Below are 25,021 nucleotides of genomic sequence, written 5' to 3'. Positions count from 1 at the left end.
TGTCACACGTAGAAAGCAGTGATTCATGACACACACAGAGTCACGTGCCACACGTACAAATGTGTACCCCAGTGTGCAGTTAGGTAGTGAGGTACCAGATAGAGTCATTCATTCTTTTTCTTTTTTGGAACGTTTGTTTCTAAACAAAACTGAAGGTTGATGGTGCTTTGGAAGGTGCAGACAGCATCTGCACCTTTGCTTTGAATCAGTTAGCAGGTGGCCTTTGATGTAAGGTAGCACCCATGATTGTGCCTGGATAGAACTGAGGTCACCTCACTCTGCTTCAGATAAAGAGGGAGTGTTGAGCTCTCTGCCCTGCGCCGGGCAGGCCACCTGAAGGAGGAAAGCCCAGTCATGGCTTCTTAGCCGTGTGACCTTTTGCTAGCAACGCGACCTCTGTGCTTCCACGCCCTTGCCTATGAAGTGGGGGTAAAAAATGATACCTGCCTCATAGGGCTGCCCGGTCTGTGGCAAGCACTATCGAGTGTTGGCTGTTATTAGTGTTGTTGTTGTCATCTGGTTCTTATGAGAAAGCTTGAGCCAAGATTGTCACTAGGTTCTTTGGCCTTTGTGGGCCCCTTATCAACATATATTAAAAATTATGTTTTATGACTGCATGGGTTTAAAGACTAAAATACTCCAGTGTAAATTATATTCATTATTTTCTCTGTTGATTTTAAAAGAAACCAAACATGTTTGCGGGCCCTACAGGTATCGTGGGTTCTGGACACTGTGCCCACTGTAGCGATGGACAACCAGTCCTGGCCGAGGTCCCTCCTCAGGTCAGGTTACATGCGGCTGGGATAGAATTTGGGGAATGCTCGTCGGATCTTCATGAGCGTCTTTCCTCGGCCCTGGAGGTGCCTTTAGCTGTGTCCTGGGCCAGCTGGAGAATAGAACCTGGGTTTTCACTGGGAGCAACTGGGCAGAGGTGGGAGCGGCCTCTGGGTGTGTGGTAGCAGCCCCTCCTGACCTGGCCCTGGTGCAGAGAGCAGTGGGTCTGAGGATGCTGTTACTGCAGGGGCTCAAACAGCATAAGTTACGGTGGTGACACTTGGTTGGCTGACCTGGTTTTCCGGCCATGGTGGCCGAGATTGAAGAAGCAGTCGCAGCAGGCAGGGCTGTGTGTATCGGCAAGGAGGAGCCATGGGGGAGTGGACTTCCTGTGATTGGAGGAGTGGGTGCTTGGATGAACCTGCGTTCTTAAGAATGTGACTCTAATTTGCCCCGACTGTGAGGAAATGACATGCCACATACCCGGAGGCCACTCATTCATTCATTTCCTCTTCCCACATTCACTGAGCACCCCCTGTGTATGGGCCCTGTACTAGGGCTGGGACTACAGAGACACCAAGACCCTGGTCAGCGTCTCTGCAGCGCCCCGCCAGGCAGGGTGATGTGTGCCTTGGAGGGTCCCTGAATGAGAAGTCAGCTCTGGGTGGGCGCTTGCTGGGGTGCCTTTGGAAAGGATACCTTCTCGACAGATTCCAGAATGACCGTGAGGACTTGAGAGTGGGAGGATGCTAGAATCCCACCTCAATCCCACTGAACCTTGTGTTTCCCAGGGTTGCAGTGGGGCCTTGGAGGATCTGGGACCTCAGTGACCCCCAGCCACTTGGGGTCAGACTGTGATGGAAAAATAACCATGGTGCCTGACCAGGTGGTGGCGCAGTGGATAGAGCGTCGGACTGGGATGCCGAGGACTCAGGTTCGAGACCCCGAGGTCGCCAGCTTGAGCGCGGGCTTATCTGGTTTGAGCAAAAGCCCACCAGCTTGCACCCAAGGTCGCTGGTTCGAGCAAGGGGTTACTCGGTCTGCTGAAGGCCCGTGATCAAGGCACATATGAGAAAGCAATCAATGAACAACTAAGGGGGGTCTCAATGAAAAACTAGTGATTGATGCTTCTCATCTCTCTCTGTTCCTGTCTGTCTGTCCCTATCTATCTCTCTCTGACTCTGTCTCTGTAAAAAAAAGAAAGAAAGAAAGAAAATAACCATGGTGACTCAGGGGACTCTGGGCTCAGGGGAGGGGCAACCTCAGCAGAAGCAATGCCAAGGTTGGGGGTGGGAAGCAGTGGCGAGAACCTGAAAAACGGCAGGTGCTCCTGACTGCCCCCCCCCCCCATCTTCTAGCGGCTGGGACAGGACTCTCTGGGACAGGACTCTCAGGCGGCAGCTGTTACACCACAGGTGAGGTCCACTGAGGGGGCCGGCCGGGGGGCTGATGGGGTTTCTCTGTAAAACCAGTGGAAGTACTGGAGGTGCAGAGAGAGTTTGGGGGCTGAGGGACGGGTTTGGGGGCCAGGACTCATTGGGGGAAGGCTTACTGAGAAGACGGGACCGGGGGAGGGTTCTAAGGAGCTGTCTACCTTCTCATTGTGGGTCCTGCAATCACCTCGGGCCTCCTCATTCCTCAACCTGTGTGCCATCTGCCTCTGCAGAGTCAGGGGGCTCTTGTGCAGGCAGAGGCCGAGAGCCCCCTCCCAGCTGAGACCCGTTAGGACAGCTGGCCCCTGTCTCTCACCTCCCCAGGGCTCGAGGCCCACACCATCACCGGGCCAGCTGGGCAGGGCATGTGGACTTGAATTTTAGCCCTTTCCTGTCAGTATCCTCTATTGCTCTGTTCTGAGTCCCTTTTCACTAGGATGTTAGGGATCTGATGTTCTTCCCTTGGGAAGGCCATTGAAAGCAATGCTTAAACTAACATGCTGTGTTAATTGGGATGGCATCTCAGGCATCAGGTGGCATGTGGGGGGTCCCTTTCCGAGGAAATACATTTCAAGGACGCAGCCGTCCCAGGCCAACAGCTGTTAAGGACCTCAGCTCAGGCGGAGGGATTCCTGGTTGCCGTAGTACCAGCCACGTCCGCCTGGGGGCAGTAATCCACAGCCCAAGCCCCAAATCCAGAGACCCTAGGTGGCACCTGGGAGAGCCGGGTGTTCTACCTGGAAAACACAGGGCTGGGAAGGCCTTGGGACCCCTAGCCTAGCTTAGCCTCACATTGAATAGGTGGGGAGACTGAGACCCAGTGGGATAGTGATCTGTCCAAAGCCATACAGGGAATACTTTGGCTCCTTCTCCACTCTCCAACCCCCCATCCCAGCCTGTGTGCGTGGTGGGGAAAGCTTGGGGCATCCCTCTGTGCGTGGGTCTTGTGTGTGTTTGTGTGGGCTCTAGAGCACATCAACCCAGAATCTACATGGTTTTGGTGCCACGTCCAGCCACCATGCTGCGCACCTGCGGACACGTGTGCCCCCGCTGAACAGGCTAGAGGCTCAGCGGCCCTGGCCTGCATCCCGCCAGCCCGCTTACCTGTGTGCTGCCAGGAGACTTCCTGGGTCTCTCTGTTCTTATCTGGGAAAGAAATAGCATCCCTGTCATGGGCTGGTGGTGAGGGTTAAATGAATTAATATATACAAATAAATATATATAAAATACTTAGACTAATGCCCGGTGATAGTGGGTGGACACCAAACTCAATCTCTCCTGTTAGGCAGTCCCCTCTTCCTGGCTTCTGATACAACATGGGAGCCACCTGAGCAAATGTGCCCTAGCACCCAGGGGACCACCCTCTTCCCCCTTCTCCATCTCCTCCGTCCTCACCAACCAAGAACCACACATACATAAGAATATAGAATTTTTATCTTATTTTAGTTAAAAAAAATAATTGTACCACCGAATGAAGAAGTAGCTTTTCTGGGGGGTGGGAGGGGAAGGAAAAAAAAGAAAAGCAATAAAGCCCAAAGAAAAAGAACTTTTTATATTCATCTGTATAAACACATCCGCTAAGGCAAATGCAACCCAGGGCCAAGGCTGCCGCGCCGGGGTCAGTACCTCCTAATTTCTGCAGGTTTTAAGCCAAAAAAATAAAACCTCTGCAAGTCCGACGGGAGTTTCACAGACTCTTGGGGCGTTTTACTAAAAATAAAGAGTTATCGAGTTTAAAAAGCAGTGATGTTGTCACGACACACTGGAAGTTGCATAACTGTGACCTCAACGGCCGTTCACGTGTTTGGACTGGAGGACAGGCACAGGTTCACGACACAGCGACACACACACACAGACACGCACACACGTGAGCAAGCACATGGGAGCTGCGTGGGCCCGGGCTGGTGGCACAGGGAGGGCTGGGGTCCCCATGCTTCCTCAGGGGGTGGGTGTGACAGGATAGGTCCCATCGCTGGTGACAAGGTGGTCAATGTCACTCTGGGGAAGGATGGTGTGAAAGGGCCGAGCAAGGCCCCCTGCCTCCCCACTGTCTGGTCCATGCAAACCTCTTTAAAGCACTTCTTGGACGTCTCCTGGAGAATGGAGATGTCGCTGGTTTCCATCCCCACGAGGGGCCAGTCCCTCCTCCCTACACCGCTCTCCAGAGCCCTTGGGACCCTCAGGCTGTCCCTGTGGGACTAGGGAGCGGTGTTTCTGCCCCCAGAGCCTTCCCTGCCGTGGCTGGGAGAATGTGGACCCGTGAGGTAGATTGACACAGCTGTCCCCTCACCCTGTCTGGCTGGGCCCCAGAACGCTGGGGTTGCGTGGGTGGGGTGCCAGGGGCCTGGGTCCCTTCACAGAAATAGAAGCCATTCCTCTGCCCCCCCCCCCCGCCCCACATACTCCGGCGGGGAGGAGGCGGGACTGGAGAAACAGGTGCAGGGGGTAGGGCCCCCTTGTACCTCTGATCAGCTCCTGAGGTCCCACTATGGAGCCAGCCGCAATTCTTGCTATCTGTCACCCCCCCCCCCAGTCTAGGAAGGGGCAGAGCAGCTTGTGGGTTATGGGCGGGTGGCCTCTGGGCACGGGGAGGAGGTGACGGGGAGGCACAGGGAGGAGAGGGAGGTATGTGGAGGGCAGGCTCGCGGGCAGAGAGCAGCGTTGGAGCAGGCAGGGGACAGCACCCCGGGACACAAGGGGGGGCTGGGCCAGGCAGGAGCCAGTGCTGGGGTCGCGGCCTCAGGAACAGTGGCAGGCAGCGGGGAGAGGCTGGGTCACCTCTGTGAGCTCTCAACTGGCTGCGTTCACAGACATTTGCAGGTTTTCAGGAATGGTCCCTTCAGATGGAGCTGAGGATTCTGGCTCAGCCTCCAGTCTGCCCGCCCTCACCCACGCTCGCCGGCCGGACTGGGCTCCCAGCCGGGGCCAGGCGGTCGGGCTACAGTCCCTTGCTACTTGAAGGTGGACTGCAGCTCCTTGAAGGCCGCTTTCCGCTGCTTCATCTCCTCCGCCTGCTTCTTCCTCTCCTCCTGCTCCGCCTTGATCTCCTCCTCAAAGCGGCTGGACACATTGATGGCCTGGACCTGGGGGGTGCAGGCAGAGGGAGCTGGCTGAGGGTGGGAGGGGTCTCCGTGCCCCCATGTGAGCTTCCTCTGGGGTCCTCCCAGCAATGCCCACACTGCTCCCCCTCTCACTAACTTCAACCCTGGACCGGGAACTACATTCACCTCTTACAGCCTCAGTTTCACTGAGAGCTTGTCTATCACTCTGACCTGATGGATTTGGTGGAAAAGATCAGACAAGTTCAGGGGCTGCTGCATAGCATGGTCCTTTACGCGAGAGCTTCTGATGTCGCATCCTTAGCCTGCTTCCTGTCTGGGGGCGCCCAGCTGAACCCTGACACATCCACTCAACCCTAGAAACCCTGCAGGAGGCGGAAGGCAGCCTCTGGAAGGAATGTTCTCAGCTACAGGGGAAGAGGGAGAAACATGGAAAGGTAGGTACCCTGGGGCCCGAGGAGGGCAGGGTCCAGGAACCACACTTGTCTCCATCAAGTGCTTGCGATGCAAGGGGAGGGTGCTGTGCATGTAGATGGCCTCTGGGGGGCGCCATTGTTCCTCCAAGCTGGGGCTGGCCAGGGCTAGTGTCTCTAAGGGGCCTCAGGAGCCAGTGTCTGTCTCTAGGCCTACCCTTTAAGGTCCAGTCCTTCAAGTTAGTGGCCAGGGGCAGGCAGCTCCAAGTAGTCCTGGTCCCCTCTTCAAAAATACCAGCCCTTGGGGGCAGGAAGAGAAGGGGGCAGCTGGAAAGGATCACAGCTGGATGGGAGGGGACAGAAGCCAGGAGTGCCATGGGCCTTGCCTGGCTCAGCCTGGGCGTCAGCTCTCTTCTCCTGTCTCCTGTCGAGCTGACCCTCGAGCTGACCCACGGTCCTATGATACTCCGGCCACCCCTGTCCCTGAGCCAGGGTCAGGGCACCCCACCCTGAGCTCTGCACCTCCTTCTATTCCTCACCTTGGCCTCAAAGAAGCTCTTGGCCCCCTTGACGCCCTCTGTGGAGACATCGATCTCGGAGAGGCGGGCGAGCACGTGCAGCCCGCTGTCCTCCTGTAGCTCCCCCGCGGCCGCCTTGCGGAAAATCAGGAGGAACTGTAGCAGGAAGAAAAGCAGGGGCATCAGGGGAGGGAAGCGGCTCAGTGTCCCCAGGCCCAGCCGGGCCTCCTCCGGGGGAAAAGGAGGTGCACTCACGGGGCTGGGTTCTCCCCTCCCTCTCTGGGCCTTGGGAGACCAGGGGATCCCGCTTCTGCCCTCCCAGGGTCCGGGGCTACGGCAAGCCTGTGGGTCCACACTCAGCTCCCATCGAGAGTCTTAATGACATGGCCTCAACCCACCTCTCATCTTTGTCTCCAATGTTCCCCACACTAATTTGCTCTAATGTCCATTTACTGAGTTCTAAAGGTACACGACTGTGTCCACTTCACAGAACGACGAAGGTTCAGGGACAAGGCAAAAACCTGTCCCAAATCTAAGCACCAGAAACTGACGGAAGGATCTGAACCCACGTCCCGACTCCAAACCATTATCCCACACTGCCCGCGCCTTTCTCTTGCCCGGCCTCCCCTATGCTTCCTGCTAGTTCCCCAAGGCCTGGCCTGAGCTGACTCCCCCGAGGGGCCACCCCCTGGCATTGAACCCTACACTTCCCGGCATCCAGGACACTGCCCCCGGCTGTGAGCCCAGCTCCTCTTCCACAGAACGGGCTTGCCCCTGGATCCCATCTCTGAGTCAGGGCTGAGTAAGATCCAGAGTGTGGAGTTCCACTGGGCTCAGCTCGTCTCAAACCCACGGTACATGTCACCTGTCCCTTCTTCTCCTGAATGGCAGCATTGTGTCATTTAACTCTGGCTTTCCCCACTGGGCACTCCAGGACCCTGGGCGCACAGGGCCTTACACACCCAGAGCCTCCCCAGAGTCAGACATAAAGAAGTCACTCAGTAAGTGCTCACTGTGGGAAGGAGATATCCCTCCTGCATACTTAAGGTGAACCTCCCCTCCCCTGTGTTCAAGGGCAATGTCACTCAATGACAAAGGGGGTCAGTCTCACCTCCCGGAAGCTGAGCTTGCTGTCAAAATCCTCATCCACCTCCTTGATCATGTTTTTCAGGCCCAGGTGGGTCTGGGGAGCTCCAAGTTTCTCCATCATGAGTTTTAGCTCCATCAGGTCAATGAAGCCATCCCGGCCGGCGTCATACCTGTGGGCACAAGAAGAGAGACCTAAGGACATCCCGACACCTTATACTTGACCAGTTAGTTAGACCAATCACAAGCCAGACTACCAGGGTTCAAAGGGCACCTCCCACCAACATGTCATCCTGTCACAGCTGAAAGGGACCTCTGCCTAGGTGCAGTCTGGATCTGCAGCCCAACAAATGCTTGGTTACCTCTGATGATGGGGAACTCACCACATAGCCTGCTAGCCTCCATGTTAAGTAGTTCTGTTTTGGACATGCCTGCCGCACAAGGAAGCTGAAACCCTAGCCTCCCTGTACTGAATGGGACCTGAACAAGCCGGGAGGGAAAATCCCAATACCCTGGGGGTGGGCTGTGACATTAGTACTCCCTGACCATTTCCAGGACCAGCTGGCTTAGCAGCGTCTCCACGGGTACTCCACGGGTACATCTTGGCCCCTTCTCTCCCCTACTCCCTGCCCCCACCCAGGAGGGAGGCAGAAGGTACCATGTGTCCCAGGGCAGGGCCAGAGGTCACAAAGGGAGGTCCACTTCTAGTTATCCTGGAGGCACTGGGCATGACCAGGGAACACACTGTGCAGGCTGCCTGCAGCCAGCACTGGGCACAGGGCTGAGTGGCTGGAACTGTGGTCAGGTGGTGACCGTGTCTGCCCTGTACATTTCAGGCCTCTTTTCTGCCACCCACGGCCTGGCAGAGACAGGAATGGGGTGTGTGGGAGTAGGGTCTAAACGTCTTTCTCAACTGGCCTCCTGGTGACAAGAGCTTGGGTCAGAGCTGGCCCCCAGACCCTGTCCCCTGGCGAGGGAGGTGCAGCCAGTGAACAGGGCACCCAGCTCCATGGAGGGCGGGTGTGGTGTCCGCACAGACCAGCGGGCTGTCTTATCAGGCTAGGCAAACACCTGCCTGCTGGAAAAGTGGGCCTCCTCGGCCTACAGAAACCCTGTGCAGTCCCCAGGGCCTCAAGCTGGCAGGTGACAGAAGTGTGACAGAGGGGCTGAGTTCCAGAAACCTATGTCTGGGTGACTGCAAGTTCCTGTTTGCACACAACCCATTCCTCTGCCCTCTTCAGAGCCCCCAGTCCCCTTCTCTAGTTGTTACCCTCCCCACCTCCTTTTTTGGTTTTAGAGAGAAAGGAAAGGTGAGAGAGAGAAACGTCAGTTTGTTGTTCCACTGATTTATACATTCATTGGTTGATTCTTGTATGTGCCCTGACCAGGGATCGAACCCACAACTTTGGCACATCGGGACGATGCTCTAACCAACAGAGCTAGGCAGCCAGGGCCAGCAACCACTTTTTGAGATCCGTCATTGTGCAGGGAACTTCACATAATTTTACTTAATCCTCAAAAGAACCTTATTTTACACTGGAGGCTCAGAGAGGTTCAGTGACCTGCCCAAGGCCACACAGCTGTAAAGGAGGGAGCTGGGCTCTACCCTTCCACGTCTGTCAGGCTCACAATTTGCTCTGTGCCCACCCCCCTCTACGTGTCCTGGGGCTGCCAGCAGAACAGAGACGTCTGCCTGAGGGGCTGAGTGGAGCATTTGTGCGACGGGTATAAATAGTTCACGAACAGTGAGTCAGTGGTTGGCAATGTGGCAGCAAAGGGAAGACAGGTCTCTGGGAGCCCTGCAGGGAACACAGGATGCCAAGGCTTTCTTCTCCACCATGGGAGAGGGCCGGAGTGGGGGTAGCTGGGCCAGAGGTTCTTGTGGGCAGCGGCCATGGCTGGGCCAGAGGCAGATGTGAGAGAATGCGATAGAGGGTCAGGCAGGGCTATGATCACGGAGTCCAGGCTCTACTTAGAGCTGGAGGAGCCCTGTGGGTGGAGTGGGGGTGTAGGGGCAAGGCAGAGGCCCCTCCTGTCATCTTTGGAGCCTCTTTGCCAGTGGATCAGACACTGGGTGGCGGCTGCCTGACCCTCAGTGACAGGTGCTGGAGTGGCCCTGTGGAGAGCGCAGCCTGGAGAGGGACAGTTTTTCTTGGGGCAAGTCACAGGGACTCCCTTCCTCAGGGCCCCTCAGGAAAACAAAGGTCCTACCACTTTCTGAACTTGGGCTCCAAGGAAGGTCCGTGGCAGCACGTCAGGGCAGGAGCAGATCGCCCGGGTTCCAGGGGCCTGTGCCATTGGAGCGGCCTGTGCCATTGGAGCCTCCAGCCAAGGCTGAGACCCGGGGCACAACAATGACTCTCCCAGGGACACTGTGAGGACTCACTTCCCACAGGCCGGGCGCTTAGCACCGTGCCTGGCACACGGGGCCGGCTCCAGAAACGGCAGCTGCCGTCACTATAATAAGTGAGCTCCTGCCACTCAATGAGGGCATCTCCTCTTTTACAACCTCTGCACTCAGCAGCCCTGGCAGGTCAGTCGTATGTCCCCATGTGACTGAGGAGGGAGCCAGGATCGTAGGGGCGACAGCACTGGCCCGATACCCGCAGGGCAGGGATTCAAACCCCCATCTCTGCGGTTCCCACACTCCACTCTCTCCGCTGCCCCACCCTCTCCCGAGCCCAGCTTTATTTCCTGCTCACAGGGCCGTGGCCGGGCTTCTCCCACAGCCGGGGGCAGCTCAGTTTCAGAGGAAGTGTAGATAAAGAGCCCGAACTTGGATGGCAACTTGGCCTCTGGGTTTCTTGATCTCTGGCAGCTCCCGGGCCTGGCTGGGCTGCAGCCTAAAACCTCAGCTTGAACCGCCACCGGCATCTATCACGGGTCGATCGATTACTGGGTTTGGGCCCCATCCTGGGCAGGTTCCAGCCCCCAGGGGGGCAATGCAGGGGCTGGCCGCAGTGCCAGTGGATCAATAACCAGGAGGGGGGGTGACGGAGGCCAGGTGCTCCGGTGGAACTTGGGCCCCCAGAGGTGACACTGGAGAAGGCTGATCCCATAAGACCTCCGGGGAATGGGCCTCCACCATGTGCCCTGGGCTCTGGACCGCTGGGTCAGCCAGGTATCAGAGTTAACCTGAAGATGATGACCTTGAAGGTTTGTGCTCACATCAACTCTGCTAAGACTGACCTGGGTCCAAATCTCAGATCTGCTATCTGCCGGCTAGGTGACCTTGGTCAAATCACCTGTCCCCCCCAAACTTTAATCCTCTCATTTACATTGTGGATATCAAAGAACCGTCTCAGGATTAAGAAAAGGATTCAAAGCAATCCTTAGCACAGATCCTGGTCCACAGTGAGCACTTAATACACACGAAATATAATAATGAAATAAAAAGAATCGTTAATATCGACCTTTAAAATCAAAGATTAGGTGAGATTACAGATATAAAATGCCTAGTACATAGTAGGTGTTTAAAAGCCGCTAATTTCAGCCTGACCAGGCGGTGGTGCAGTGAATAGAGCAGTGGACTGGGACGCGGAAGATCCGGGTTTGAGACCCTGAGGTCGCCAGCTTGAGCCCAAGGTTGCTGGCTTGAGCAAGGGGTCAGTCTGATGTAGCCCCCCAGTCAAGGCACATATGAGAAAGCAATCAATGAACTACTAAGGAACCACAAAGAAGAATTGATGTTTCTCATCTCTCTCCCTTCCTATCTGTCTGTCTCTCTCTCTGACTCTCTCTGTCTCTGCCACACACAAAAAAAGCTGCTAAATTCATTATAACAATGGCTACTGAGAACTTTTTGTGTGTCCAATACTATTAAGTACGTTGCACATAATGGTGACAGTAAGAATAATAAAGAATACAGCGGCTTCTTCTCTGGGCACCAGTCCTGAGGGTGCATGGCTGGGTGGACATGCCTGTTGTAGACTGGCTGGGAGGCCGGGGGAGGACAAGATGTCCCAGAGGTCCCTCTGGCACGTCACCCTCCTCTGAAGGTCCCACTGCTTCCCCCATTAGCCTGACTCAAAAAGTCCCTGTCACTTGGGGGAGGTGGACAGACAGCAGGACAGAACCTTCGGCTCTCCTGCCAGGCAGAGGGAAAGAGGAGCCCTGACCCTAGATTACGCTCCTGTCCCTCCTCTGACAGGGAGGGAAGTGACAAAGAGGGAGACTGTCACTATGCTGCCAGCAGGTGGACGACTGGCAACGCAGGAGAGAAGGATGCTCTAAGATGGCCGGAAGCAGCATATCCCTGGCTGGGGGGTCCCTCCCACCCAACAGCCCTCTCCCTGAGCTGGAACTGAGGCTGCAGGTGGCTCAGCAGCTCCAGAGAAAGAGCTGGCTCAGGAGAGCCCCCTGGATAGCCTGGTCCACCCCCTTCATGTTATGTGGGGACACTGGGGCCCAGCGTGGGCAGCAACCAGCTCAGGGTCACAAAGTTGGCAGACCGCAAGATTCCACACTCTTTCCTCCGTGCCTGCCTGCCTCCTTCTTGTTTCGGGTCCCATGGAGGTTCCTGCGTTCCCAAAGGCGCAGGACTAGGGGAGGCTGGGCTGACAGCCTGGCCTGGGGCCTGCCTGGGAGGGCCGATCCCATCCAGTGGGACCGGCAACAAAGCTCCGGGGCTGGGAGCTCAGCACTTTTCTCCAGCACTGGAGGGAGATGGCTGCCCCTGGCACCGCGCCCACATTCCTCCCCTCCTCCCCCTGAATAGTTCTCAACAGGGAGGGTTTGGCAGCTGCTGGCCCGGATGCTGGTGACAAAATCCCCTCCCATTTGTCCTTGAAAGTGGAGCAGCCGGCCACCACCCGGGCAGACCTTGCCCTTTGGGGAGAGCAGGTCCCACCAGCTGGCGGCTCCTCCTGCAGCCGGTCCTGATAAGCAGGAGTCACGGGCGGGCGGGCGGGCAGTGGTGGCTTCTGCAGCACACGGCATTCTCCCCATTTCATGTCATTAGTGCCTGCTCTCTGCCGCGCCCCACTACGTGCCAGGCGCTGTGCAAGCGTTCCGCACAGCTCCTCGCAGAGACTCTGTGAAGCAGGCACAAACACCCCGTAATACAGAGGAGGAGGCTGAGGCTCAGGGAGGAGGGGACTTGGCCGAGGCCGCAGGTGACACAGACACCGCTGGAATCCGAACCCAGGCCTCACGAAAACACACACTTTTAACTACTCTGCTTTGTCCCGATGCCTACAGACCCTGCAGCAGAAAACCTCAGGCTGGGGCAACGGGGATAACAGAGGCCACCTCATGTAGCCATTCGTGAGGGTCAGATTCCAAATGCGGTTTTCCTGCTTGGTGTCTTCCACACCACTGAGGGTGGAAGGCTCACTGCCTCCTGTCCCTCAGGCAGCCCATTCCGGCTCTGGAGCTGTCCAGGAGGAAGCTGAGCCTCACGCATGGCCCTCCCCGCTGGAGGGACTGTGCTGCCCAGTCCGACGGCAGAACAAGGAGTCATCACAGCCACGACACAAGGGGAGGGAAGGAGCAGTGGTTTGGGAGCACAGGGGACACCCATTCTGTCTCTTCTGAGTCCTATCCTAGGCCTTTCTGATGGCCCCTCTGCCCATGGGAGTCGTCAGGGGGCAGACAGCAGGGGAGGGTGCCGTGCATGGACCAAGGAGCCCCCCAGGCCTCCCTGGCATTGGTCTCAGCTGTCACAGACCTGGTCCTCCCCTAGCCTGTCTGGAGAGGCCCCACTAGCTGCTCGGCCTTGACTCTTTGTTCTGCAAAATGGGAAGGCAGGCCCCTTGGGGCAGGAATATTCTGGAAGACAGAAAAATTCTGGCCGTGCTAGCTGTTACAGCCAGCTTGGCCCTGCCTGCCTCCCCACGCAGGTGGATGCCCACATGCTGGGTGACGACTGCTTGGCAATGCCCATCCGTCCCTGCACGCCCCCAACCGAGACCGCCTGACTCATGTGGGGAAAGCCCAGCAGCTCCCCACTTCCTCTGGTCCTATCTGCAGAATCTGAAACTCGACCTGTTGCCCTGTATCAGCCAAGGGCTGTGGGCATGCGTGCGTGCGCACACGTGTTGCTCTGAGGATCAAGTGAGAGACCCCACCGGCCGATGGCAATCTGCTGGGGGCTGTCAGGGTCTGGGGACATCCGAAGCTAGGGTTCAACTCCTTCACGCTGGCCCGGGAGGGGCACCCCACCCCACCCCTAGCATCAGCAGTGGGTTTCCCACCAGCTCACCCTGCACTGCCTCCTTCCCTCTCTGTTCTTAACAATGTGCATACCTGGTAGAGCTTGTTAAAGTGCAAATTCTGACTCAGTCAGTCTGCAGTGGAGCCCGGGCACCTGCATTTCTACCGGTACCAGGGTGATGCAGGTGCCACTCTATTGGGGTCTCACAGGAGCAAGGGACTTGGAGTCAGGCAGACCCCATTTCAAATCCTGTCTCAGCTTCTTGCTAGCCGTGTGGCTTCTTCAGACAAGTCACGTAAAGCTCCCTGAGACCCAGTCTGCTTATCTGTGAAATGGGTGATGATAATCTCCCAGGATGTTGAGAAAGGATAGACAGATAAAGTGCCTGGAATGGAGTGGCCCTTTCGATCAGATCCAGGCTGAGTGCTAGGAAGGGCTGGAGCCGGTCTCCATCAGCCAGGAATCCGGGGCCCGGCTCCGGCTGGCTGCACCTCTCTGGCACGGACCCCTCACTTCTGTGCCGTCCTTGAAAAGCAGAAGTCAGCCAAGGAGGAGGCTGCTGGGCAGTCAGGGGACAGCAGCTGTGGCAGGGTGTGGGGACTGTCCTGCTGAGGTGGCAGAGTGACTCCCTCCTCTGTGGGTGGGGCTCCCCTGGCAGAAGAGGCCTTTGTCCTCGCCCTAAAGCAGCAGGGCCTGGCCTTCCAGGGCCTGGACTCTTTGAGCTGAAGCCAGGCCTTGGGCCCAGAGGGCAGGGAGGAGAGAAGGCAGGAGGGACTGTGCAAACCAAAAGTCCCTGGGGGTGGGGAGAGGAAGGTGACTCAGAATCAGAAGGGAAGGCGGACAGGCAGAGGATGAGCTCTGAGGTTGGAAATCCTCCGTCCCCGAAAGCCCAGCTCTTGGGTGCTGCTGGGAGCTCCCAACCTCTGCACCCCCCAGAGGGTGTCCCTGTGAGCCGGCAGTGCCCTGTCCCCCAACCATAAACACAGCCCTCCCTTGACCTCCGGAGCTCCGTGGAGGCAGACCTGGTTCTAATCCTGACAGCTCTTTGAGCCTCAATTTCCTCATCAGGCAAATGGGGATAATGATAGAACTCACCTCACTGTGAGATTAAATTCAATTTCTGAAACAAGACACATAGGCTCCACCGAACAGGGAGAGGGCGTGGAGGCAGGGGGCAGGCTGTGGAGAGCCCATCACCCCGGCAATCCTCATGAGAACCTGTAGTCCTCCTGGTGGGAATAAAGAAATGGGCCCATCCATCCTCTCTCCCCTGAAGGGCCCTCCCTATATATTGCTGCTCTCTGAGACTTCAAGCTTCTTGAGGGCAGGAACCTCATTCTTCTCTGAGTTTTTTCTGAGACTTGAACACAGCAGGAACTTAATGAACTATCTAACTGGATGAATGATCAAAGGCGTAAACGTGAAGTTTTTCAGAACTATCACCCCTGTTCCTGAAAGCCCACAGACCGGACCCAAAGATGGACTCACTCTACAAAGGCTCAGGACTTAAAAAAAATTTTTTTGAGAGAGAGATGGAGGGAGAGACAAGGACAGACAGACAGGAAGGGAGAGAGATGAGAAGTATCAATTCATAGTTGTGGCACCTTAGTTGTTCATTGATTGCTTTCTCATATGTGCCTTGAAGGGGGGGTGGTCCAGCCAAGTCAGTGACGCCTTGCTCAAGCCAGCGACCATGGGGTCATGTCTATGATCCCATGCTCAAGCTGGTGACCCCACGCTCCGGCCAGTGATCTCAGATTTTCGAACCTGGTCTCCTCAGCATCCCAGGACAACGCTCTACCCACTGCGCCACAGCCTGGTCAGGCAGGACTTTAAAAACTTAATCCTCAGAACATTACCTGGTAGATTCCTTAGCCCCAGGGGAAACTGAGGCTCCGAGAGCCGCTGAGGGCCCTGCGCAGGGCCACCCAGCTGGGCAGTGGCGGTGGGGCGCTGGAGCCCCCCTTCTGTGTTACTCCAGAGCTGCTGTTTGCTTTTCCTTTTCTCCTGCCACCTGCCTTCCACATAATGAAGTGATAATGAATTCCCGTCCCCGGTTGTGTTATTTATCAAAGCCGTATTGTAGCTGTCAATCAGAGCGTCTGTTCAGCAGGAGAAAAGGGTACTCATGTTGGGTTCCTGTCACTCTGGCCCAAAGCAAGAGGGTGGCTGCCAGCCCAGCAGCTTCCTGGGGGGTAAGTGGAGGCAGCCAGTGGCTTTTGTGTAGCTACCCTGGTGACAGTCCAGACAACCAGTGCTAGGACCGGGGATGATGGTGAGAGAAACTTAGTAAGTGCTTACTTTGTGCCAAGCATTGGGTTAAATTCCACGTGACAACCCTGTGAGGTGGGTGCTATTACTCTCCCTGTTCTAAGGGGCAGGAACTGAGGCTCAGAAACTGCTCCTGGACCCGGAGCTGGGATTCAAACCCAGGGCTGCAGAGTCCAGTCAAAAGGCCCCACTGTTAACCACTGCACCACAGAGCCTTCCAGGAAGGAAGCTTCGGGAGGTGCTGGGAGCAGCAAGGGCCTGCGCAGGTGAAGAGGAGGAGGGCAGGGCGGGAAGGGCAGGGGCCCAGCAGGAGAGGGCAGCCTGTCTCTCTGACGCAAGGGGTCATGAGATGCGGTGTCTGGGGATGGGCTGGGCCAGGCAGGGAACTAGGACAACTTCCTCAGATTCCACGGCAGGTTCAGAATTACAGGGCTGCCTACGTCTCTGGCAGGTCTCGGCTTACAGAACCCTGCAGAGTCCCACGCAGGCTGTCGCCAGCCCAGAGGGGCCCCTTGACGCTCTCTGGGTCCATACCATTCCCCGTTTGTCCAGAGGGTTCTAGAGACAGCCACAGATGGACGGGCAGAGAGAGGTGGGAAGGGAATGGATTAGAGCTGGCGGACGCAGCCTGGGGCCGCACAGGGAGGGAGGACTGATTGTCCGGGCTCCGCCGATGGGGTGTGTCCATGCACCATGCCTCACCTCTGAGCTTCACTATCCCCACTGTCCAGACAAAGGATGCTCTGGCCCAGCCATTGAACACTTACCTCCCTGTAACCCCAAGCAAATCACTATACCTTTCTGGGTCTCAGTTTCATTTTCTGTAAAATGGGGAGAAGGGCTGTCCCTGCTGGAACCTGCGTGACTGTGGTGTGAGGTCAGTGATGGTGGCGGACAGCCCACCTTCCCTCTGTCCCCTTTCCTCTCCCCCCACCTCCCTCCTCAGGAAGTGTGTGCTGAGGTGAACACTGAATGGACAGACTGCAAGACCCGGGAGGCAGTTCTGCCGCCCAGAAGGGTTCAGGACCCCTCAGAAATAAGGTCATTGCCGAATCACCTCTGGGAATCATCAGATAGAGCCTGCTTCTTTTACAGATGGGAAGACTGAGGTCCAGGGAGGGCAGGCAGCCTAGGTAACCCAGGAACAGAGGACTGATACCCCAGGCTCCTGGCCTCCAAGGAAAGCCAGGGTCCCAGCTCCCCCTGAGCCCCTATCTTCTGCACTGGGCTCTGGTGGATGGCTGCCCAGGAGGGCCGGACTCCCTCCTCCCTGCCAGGAGAGCTGGACACCAGAGTGGAAGTCTTGCAGCAAAGCCCTGGCTGTGGTCCTCGGGCTCTGCTGGGACCCAGGGGGTTGCAGCCCCACTCAGACAGCAGAAGCAGAACGGGGGTTTTGTCCTCCCCGAGAGCCTGTCTGTTGGCTGTTCACAGCTGGACTCGGCGGGGCTGGGCTTGGCTGGCACAGTGAAGCCTTGTTTCTTTGAATACAAAATCTGCAGCTTTCCATTCAAGCCAGGGCCCCTGGCGGGCAGCACTTCCTTCCCTAGAAGTCCAGCTCCCTGGCCCCTTCCTGCCCCTCACCCCTCCCACCACCCCAGCAGCAAGCAGTAGTTGTGCCAAGAGGGGGCTTGCGTGGGTCCAACTCCCCCAAGTCTTCACTAAAATACTCGTCAAACTGACGCCAAAAACAGCCTCGATAAAAAGTGAGCCTGTTCTGCCAGCGCCGCTCCGAGACCATTCCCCCCAGTCACTGGCCCCTCGCAATCTAGCTGTCCCTGCTCTGCGGGGTGTCTGGGCTCTCCCAAACAGCTCGGGTCTTGATTTCGGTGGCAAGGGGTAGGGGTGTGTGGAAGCCTAAGAGAAGGGGGGCTCTAGGGACAAGGGGCGGGCTGGCGGTGGGTGGGTCCACAAGGCAGAAAACCACCCATGAACATGGAAGAGGGTGTCGGAGGAGTGTGTTTTCCCATGTGGAAGCAGAAGGCTGTAACTGGAAACCCAGAAAGGAAATACATGGGTTCTAGAGTCACAGACCTGGGTTCAGATCTGGCCAGTTACGTCTGTGCCCAAACTCCCCAACTGTGTCATGGGAATGACAATGGTTCTGCCATGAGGTTGCTGGGAGGAGGAATGAATGCCTTAGTGCCTTGGTACTGCTATTGATACAGAGATCTCATCTGCACTCTCGAGGCGGCTCTACAAGGAAGTTCTGGACAGTGAAGCTCCATCAGCCCTGGGCTCAAGGAACTTTCAGTCTATTCCTGCCAGGTTTTTGGAAATCTTCACCTCCTGGAAATCCTGTTCTCCTGACTGTGCCAATCTTCGGCTGGGAAGAAACTTTAGGAGAATTTCCAACAAGACCCTGGAGTCAAAGAGGCAGCCCAGGGCCCTGGGACTTGCGTGCAGAGGCCCAGAAGGGAATCAAGGACTAGTTCCCCCCTCCCCAGGCTGGCCCCTGGAAAAGTATGGGGCGCCCAGTCACCCAGGTCTGGGAACTAGAAACCTCTTCCCCTGTGTGGTCGGGGCCAAATGCAGAAGCAGCAGCTGCGGCAAGTGCGAGAAGTGGGAAGAGCCTTTCTCAAGCTCTAGGGTTGCAAAACACCGCCTTCCTGGGCTGCTGCTTGAGGGCTGGACAGTCAGCTGCTTGTGGCCGAGACACACAGCGCCAGCCTGTTCCACCTCCTGCCCTGGGCCAGGTGGGCGCAGCACCCCGCCCTTGGCTCCGGGCTGTTTGTCCCAGAGCATTCTCAGGATAGTTCCACCTCCTCCCAGATCCACTCATGACCAGTACTCCTGGGCTGTGTCCCTTCTAGAAGCCAAGGGCAGGACAACAGGGCAACAGGAAGTGGGAAGGGTACCAAAGAAAGCGAGGCTGTGCATCTCCACCCCCGCCTCCACCCCCCTCCCCCAAACATGGCTGGAGGGGACTGTGGCTGACCATCTCCATCCCAACCTTGTCGACCCAGGGATGGGACAGAGAGGACCTGGAGCCCTTTCTCTCTAGTCCAGGGGTTGGGAACCTTTTTGGCTGAGAGAGCCATTAACGCCACATATTTTAAAATGAAATTCCGTTAGAGCCATACAACAACCTGTGTACCTTACACATTATCCAATAAAAATTTGGATAATGTCCTGGAGGACAGCTGTGATTGGCTCCAGCCACCCGCAACCATGAACATGAGCGGTAGGAAATGAATGGATTGTAATACATGAGAATGTTTTATATTTTTAACGTTATTATTTTTTTTTATTAAAGATTTGTCTGTGAGCCAGATGTAGCCATCAAAAGAGCCACATCTGGCTCGCGAACCATAGGTTCCCGACCCCTGCTATTCCCTCAACGGGGATATTAAGGGTGTTTTTTGGCAGAAGGGCTGAGCCCCCCCACCTGGGGTGCCTGTCCAACCTTCTGAGAACACAGGGCATGGAATTATATGGAGTCAATGTAGGGGCGAGAGAAACTGGAAAGTCAGGTAGGCGTGGGGCATCGGGGACCCTGCATGGGTGGGGAAGGGGCACACAGTAGCAAGGAGGGGCACCAGGGAGGCCTTGAGGAGAGATCGGGCCTTCGGGACAGAAACTACTGGGTGGTGGGGGTGAGGGCAAGAGGAGGGAGGGACAGTGTGCAGGGAGAAAAGGTGGCCTACCGTTTAAGGGATATTTGAGGGTGACGTTGCACATACCTGGAAAATGTGGGGCAGGGACAGAAGGGTCCCCCCCTAGGGAGACCCACCTGAGGGTCAAGGTTCAGGTTCCCAGCTAACTGAGTGGATGGGGTAGGGGTGGGAGGGGCTGACGGGTCTTTGACTATAGTTTGCTACCAGACGCTGAACTGCACGGATAAAGGAGGAGGATCCGAGACAAGCAGGGGGATGAAGAGACATCCAAGTAAAGGGACGTGTGTGGCATGGAATATAGGGAACGGTCACCTTTGTTGAGGCTCTGGGGGGTGTTTGTGACCAGTGCGTGTTGGCATGGGGATGTGAATTCTAGTTGCTTGTTGCGGGTGGACGGGAGGCCACGGGAGTCCTCAATTTGTGTGTGGGGTGGTGGGGGAAACATCACTAACAGGGCAGGGTCCTAGGCCAGCATCCCGGAGTGTTCAGCCCCATGTATGGGGTGGTGATGGAGACTAGCTGGGACTCGTGATTATCTAGAAGGAGCCGCGGGGTTCCCCAGTCCGTGCGCGCGCGTCTGGTGCACTGGGGGCAGCGTCACCCAGCGGAGGGGTCGCGAGCCAAGACCCGGGGATCCCCTGACCCATATGCCTAGTGGGGTGGAGGGTTCCGTAGCTCGCGATTGTCTGGAAGGGGCCGCAGGGTCCCCAGCCCTGGTGTGTCGGGGTTCGGGGGAGCACGGCTGGTGGCAGGGCTTCCAGGGCGGCGCGGGGTAGGGGGTACCGGGTCGGAGGCCGACCGGCGGGGTGGGTGGGTGGGGGGGCAGGGTCAGGCAGGCACTCACTGCTTGAACATCTTCTCCATGTCCTTGATTTGCTTCCTGGAGAACTCCTTGAACTCGGTGTAGGGGTTGAAGATGCGGCGGCTGGGCGACTGGGGCTCGCCGATGCCCTGGTTGAGGTCGGCGCGCCGCAGCAGCTTGGCGCTCAGCTCCTCGTCCGCGCTGCCCAGTGCCTCGGCCGCCTCGTCCTGCCCCCCGGCCGCCGCCGCCCCGTTCAGGCCGGGCTGCTCCGGGGCCTCGGCGCCGCCCTCGCCCTCCATCTGCAGCCGACGGCTCAGCTTGTTGGCCAGCTCGTCCGTGGCCATGGTGGCCCGCGCGGCGCTCGCTCGGCCCGGCCCCTGCTCGCCGCGCGCCCGCACCGCCTCTGGCCGCGCTCTTCCTCTTCCTGACACTCCCCGCGCCAGGCACCGCCCCCGAAGGTGGGACTTGCGCCCCTCGGGGCCCGCCCGCTCCCTGCCCCCGCTCCGGGTCCTGCGCAGCCCGCGCGCACTTGGTGTCATTCGCTCCCGCTCAAGCGTGCTGTTGGCGCCGATCCCGCCACCATCCACCCCTTAAGACTAGGGAGTCTCAGTAAAAATCCATTCCTCGTCTCCATTCCCACTGCGCAAGCTGAGCGGGAGAGGTCGGGCTGGAGTCCCGGGACTCGTGCGGGAAGGAAAAGGGGGTCCTCCCCTGCAGTTTGGGTGTGGATTGGGGGAGCCGGGGGTCGCAGCCCCCAACCCCTTCTCTGGAATCTCCACGCTGTAAAATCGTAATCCTGTGTCCGTAACACCCTGTCCGTTGTCATGGAGACGACTCATTACACACTGGCGTAGTCAATGAGGGTCGCATGGGTATGAAGGTGGGCCGGGTGAGCAGAACCCGAGTTTAGATTTAATCACAGCGGAAGCGGCTTCATCTTTTGGAAAAGGATGGACCAGCGGCTGCGACGGAGGTGGGGCTGTGCCTCAGCTCTGAGGGGTGTCGGAGACAGGGAAAAAGCGAGAGGAGCAAGAGGCCGGTCCTCTCCCCTTGGCCCAGCACATCACATAGGTGACTTGGCAGAATAGCTGCTGGACCACGCTGTCGCCTGTGACTCTGCTTTAGGGAAACCTGCAGGGTGATCTTGATGTCACTATTTCGGTGAGGGCCCCAGAGGCTCATGGGATGGGTTTTTTCTCTGTGGTTTGATCTGTCACCTTCAAACTGCAAAGGTGCGGACCTCCAGCAAAAGAAACACGCGGTGGGAGGAGGGGCACAGTTAGGAGGAGGGGTGGGGGTGAATAATACAGACTCCCAGGTTCCAATCCAGACAGACCAAACTGATCTCTGGGGCAGGGCTCAGAACTCTGCATTTCAACAATCACCCAGGAGAGTTCTCACAAAGTTTGAAAATCTTTAATCTAGAAGGAGGACTGTGCTTTGTGTTAAGAGGATGCTGAAGACCCGCTATGCAGGGACTCCCTCCCACTAGTCAAGGTCCAGAGAAAAGATGGATACAGGGGTTAAAACATCAGTGATCTGGAGGCAGAGAAACATTTGAGAAGGTACAGCCAGAGGCCGTTACAAAATGATTTGCATAAACAAATCTCAATTGATACTTGTTGATTTGCCATAGTTTTTTATTTTATTTATTTATTTATTTATTTATTTATTTATTTATTTACAGAGAGAGAGAGAGAGAGTCAGTGAGAGGGATAGATAGGGACAGACAGACAGGAACAGAGAGAGATGAGAAGCATCAATCATTAGTTTTTCATTGTGAGACCTTAGTTGTTCATTGATTGATTTCTCATACGTGCCTTGACTGGGGGGCTCCAGCAGACCAAGGTAACCCCTTGCTCAAGCCAGAGACCTTGGGTCCAAGCTGGTGAGCTTTTGCTTAAACCAGATGAGCCCGTGCTCAAGCTGGCGACCTCGGGGGTCTCAAACCTGGGTCTTCCACATCCCAGTCTGACACTCTATCCACTGCCTGGTCAGGCAATTTGCCATAGTTTAAAAATATTGCTGAATTAATTTAAAAAGCATTTTTAAAAAGAATGAAATTGAGGGGGAAAAACTTCAGCATTCAGAAAATATGAAATTTGTATTTACTTATTTTTGAGGTTGTTTCTGAGTTCAGTAAAGATGTTCAGGTTAAATGGGGTGATTTTGTTTTCTTATTGCTTGGAATTAAGCTTCTGTTGATCTTAGGCAGTTTGACCCAGCTATTTGCAAAGGAGAGATTTTTATATCTCCCATATGCAGCCTTGAAGGACCCAACTAAAGTACAATAGTTTGTTTTTAATTATGCAAAAGACGAGAGACAGGGTATAGATTAAAACTTTAAAAATTCTGTCTACAGATGCTCAGGTTTGCCAAAGTTTTAGTCTTCCTCACAAAGCAGCTAACTACTTTAAAAAAAAAAAAACACCTGATAAATGTCGACTTGCTCTAACTTATGGTTTACAGTGGGTCTGCATGAAATAGGGCTGCCTTCGTTATGAAATACTTTGCATCCGCTGGATGTGGGAGCAAACTTTTAACAGGGAAGAGATCGTGTGAGGTTTTATGTTCTTAAAAAACCAACTTACAAATATGTGAAAAACCTGTTTGGTTCAAATTATATTCACTCTGGCTGTATGTATTAAATGCCTCCATCAATTACCCATTTAGCTTGTGTGGACACCACCCTCCAGAGACAGGGCGGGCTTCCTGACGCACAGGTGGGGAATTCCGGATCATTACCTACTGCATCTTGTAAAAAGGGAGTGGAATGCTCAGGACTTGCTAGTATATGCAGGCAGAGCGCAGGAAATGCTACCTGGAAGGGTGAGCCCTTTTAAGACCTCTTGGGTTGCTTTTCCCACAGGTTCCCTGGGTTTTAGAGTTCGCAGGCTCTGTGACTACAGGAAGAGAGCCCGAGCTGCCCAGTGCTCTGCCCCATTTGCACTCCTTGGGCTGGGCCCTGCCTATAAAGGACAACTGTTGCCCTGGCTGGTTGGTTCAGTGGTAACGTGTTGGTCCAGTGTGTGGATGTCCGGGTTTCATTCTTGGTCAGGGCACACAGGAGAAGCAACCATCTGCTTTTCCACCCATCCCCCACCCCTTCTCTCTCTCTTTCTTCTTCTCCTGCAGCCATGGCCCAGGGCACTGAGGATGGCTTCTGTAGCCTCTGGCTCAGGTGCTAAAAATAGCTCGGTTGAGAGCATGGCCCCAGATGGGGGTTGCCAGGTGGATCCCAGTTGGGGCATATGCGAGAGTATGAGTTTCTATCTCCTATCCTCTCGCTTAGAAAAGGAGAAGAAAAAAAAAAAAAAAAAAGACAACTGTTGATCTGCTCTAAAGCCAGAGGTGCATTTGGGGAGAGGGGGGAGGCTTCATTTTATTTAAACATTTTCCTCCTGAGGCTTTAAGACTTCAGGAAAAGCACCTCTTTAGCAATCAAAGAAGTGGTGAAGAAAGGAAAAGCGAGCATAACTGCTGAGAGCTGATGAGATTGTAAAATTCCCAGGAACTATCCATTGCTTGTTCATTAGGGAAATCACTTCTGAATGACCCTGTGCTATGCCCAAAGCATGGATTTGGGCAGAAAGAAACGATCTGGACTGGTTACGCATTACAGCATTTGGTCATGTGGAAAGAATGATCTTCAGGAAAAATCACACCCTCGGCAAAGGATTTTTACAGAGGCGGGGCAAGTGAGAGCCAATTCCGACAGTCTTTCAGCGTCCAGGGAGCTGGGCTGACTTAGTCATCATTGACTTCTGTTCCTCTCCTTCCTCCCACACCTACTTGTGTAACTGTCTTTTGGGGAGGGGTAAAGTCATATTAAGAAAAACAACAGCACTTTGAAGAAGAGGAGGAAGGAACGGAGGGGATGGAAAGAGCTCTTGGGTGATGGGGCAGATGGAGTGAATATAGAGGGGTGATTCAGAACCTGGCAGAACTGGGTGGTTCCCTCCACCCTGAGATGCTGGGATAAGGAGAAGGGATAAGGGAGGCAGGCAGAGATAAAGTCGGCTCAAAGTGCAGTACACACTTAGTTCTGTATAAATAGCAGCTTACTAATTAATTATTGCAGACACTCTGTGGTCATCAGGAAGCCTTTGATGGATTGAGCCGATGCACAGAGGTCAAGATTTTGGGACAACCCAAGTCCTCGTTTGGAGTGATCGGAGGGGTGATAGCAGGGGACGGGTCATAGCCTGGTGGGTCTCAGAGGCCCTGTCACCTCCTGCCAAGTCTGCAAGTTGTGCGAAGGAAGGCAGGAGTTTATGGGACCGCTGAGCGGGGCAGGTGGAGAAGGGCTGGATGGGGACAGCTGCAGGTAGGCCCATTTTCAGGTCATTAGAAACCAAGCCATCTATCTATAGAGCTCTCTTTTTGTGGTTATCTTAGATGCACTGAATCTACCTGAAAACTGAGGTCACCTTTCAGATTAGTTGCATATGCTCAACTGGGCAGGCTGGAAAAAAAGAAAGCTGAGTGTTTTCTGCTTCTGTTAAACCCCAAGAAGTTCACTGTCCAAGTTTAAAGCCCTGAATTTTAGCCTGTTTTAAACTCTCAGTGTGTGAGTGTGTGTGTGTGTGTGTGTGTGTGTGTGTGTGTGTGTGTGTGTGTATGCACATTTGGCTTAAAACCCAGTGGTGCTGCATCTGAGGTGCCCTCCAGGATCCCTTCCAAGGGTGGCAGTGATATGAGATGGTGATTGCGATTTTTGTATTCCACTGTGAGAGCAGTACGCGCCCGCACCTGGGCAATCGAGCCATGTTTATTACGTGCGTTGGGCTGCGGACTCTGGCGGTGGAACTGCTCTGGTCTTGCGCAGGAGTAGGGGAAGGAGCAGATCTTGGCAGTTTGAAGAGAGAGACTGGTTGGACCCCATACTGGGTCCTCT

The 25,021-nt window shown here is 55.6% G+C and overlaps 1 protein-coding gene across 1 annotated transcript; it reads right to left on the bottom strand.

Annotated features, from left to right (window-relative positions):
* Positions 1 to 3,631: 3,631 nt before the first annotated feature.
* On the bottom strand, positions 3,632 to 20,552 carry EFHD2 (EF-hand domain family member D2). The gene is made up of 4 exons (XM_066375145.1): positions 20,167 to 20,552; positions 7,309 to 7,456; positions 6,219 to 6,353; positions 3,632 to 5,290 (listed from the first exon to the last, which is right to left on the bottom strand). Exons 1-4 carry the CDS (start codon positions 20,466 to 20,468, stop codon positions 5,159 to 5,161), a joined length of 717 nt encoding a protein of 238 aa, XP_066231242.1. The 5' UTR covers positions 20,469 to 20,552; the 3' UTR covers positions 3,632 to 5,158.
* Between the last annotated feature and the right edge of the window lie 4,469 nt (positions 20,553 to 25,021).

This window comes from Saccopteryx leptura, chromosome 3, assembly GCF_036850995.1.
Source record: "Saccopteryx leptura isolate mSacLep1 chromosome 3, mSacLep1_pri_phased_curated, whole genome shotgun sequence".
Lineage (NCBI taxonomy): Eukaryota > Metazoa > Chordata > Mammalia > Chiroptera > Emballonuridae > Saccopteryx > Saccopteryx leptura.
This window is presented reverse-complemented; position numbering and strand designations above follow the sequence as displayed.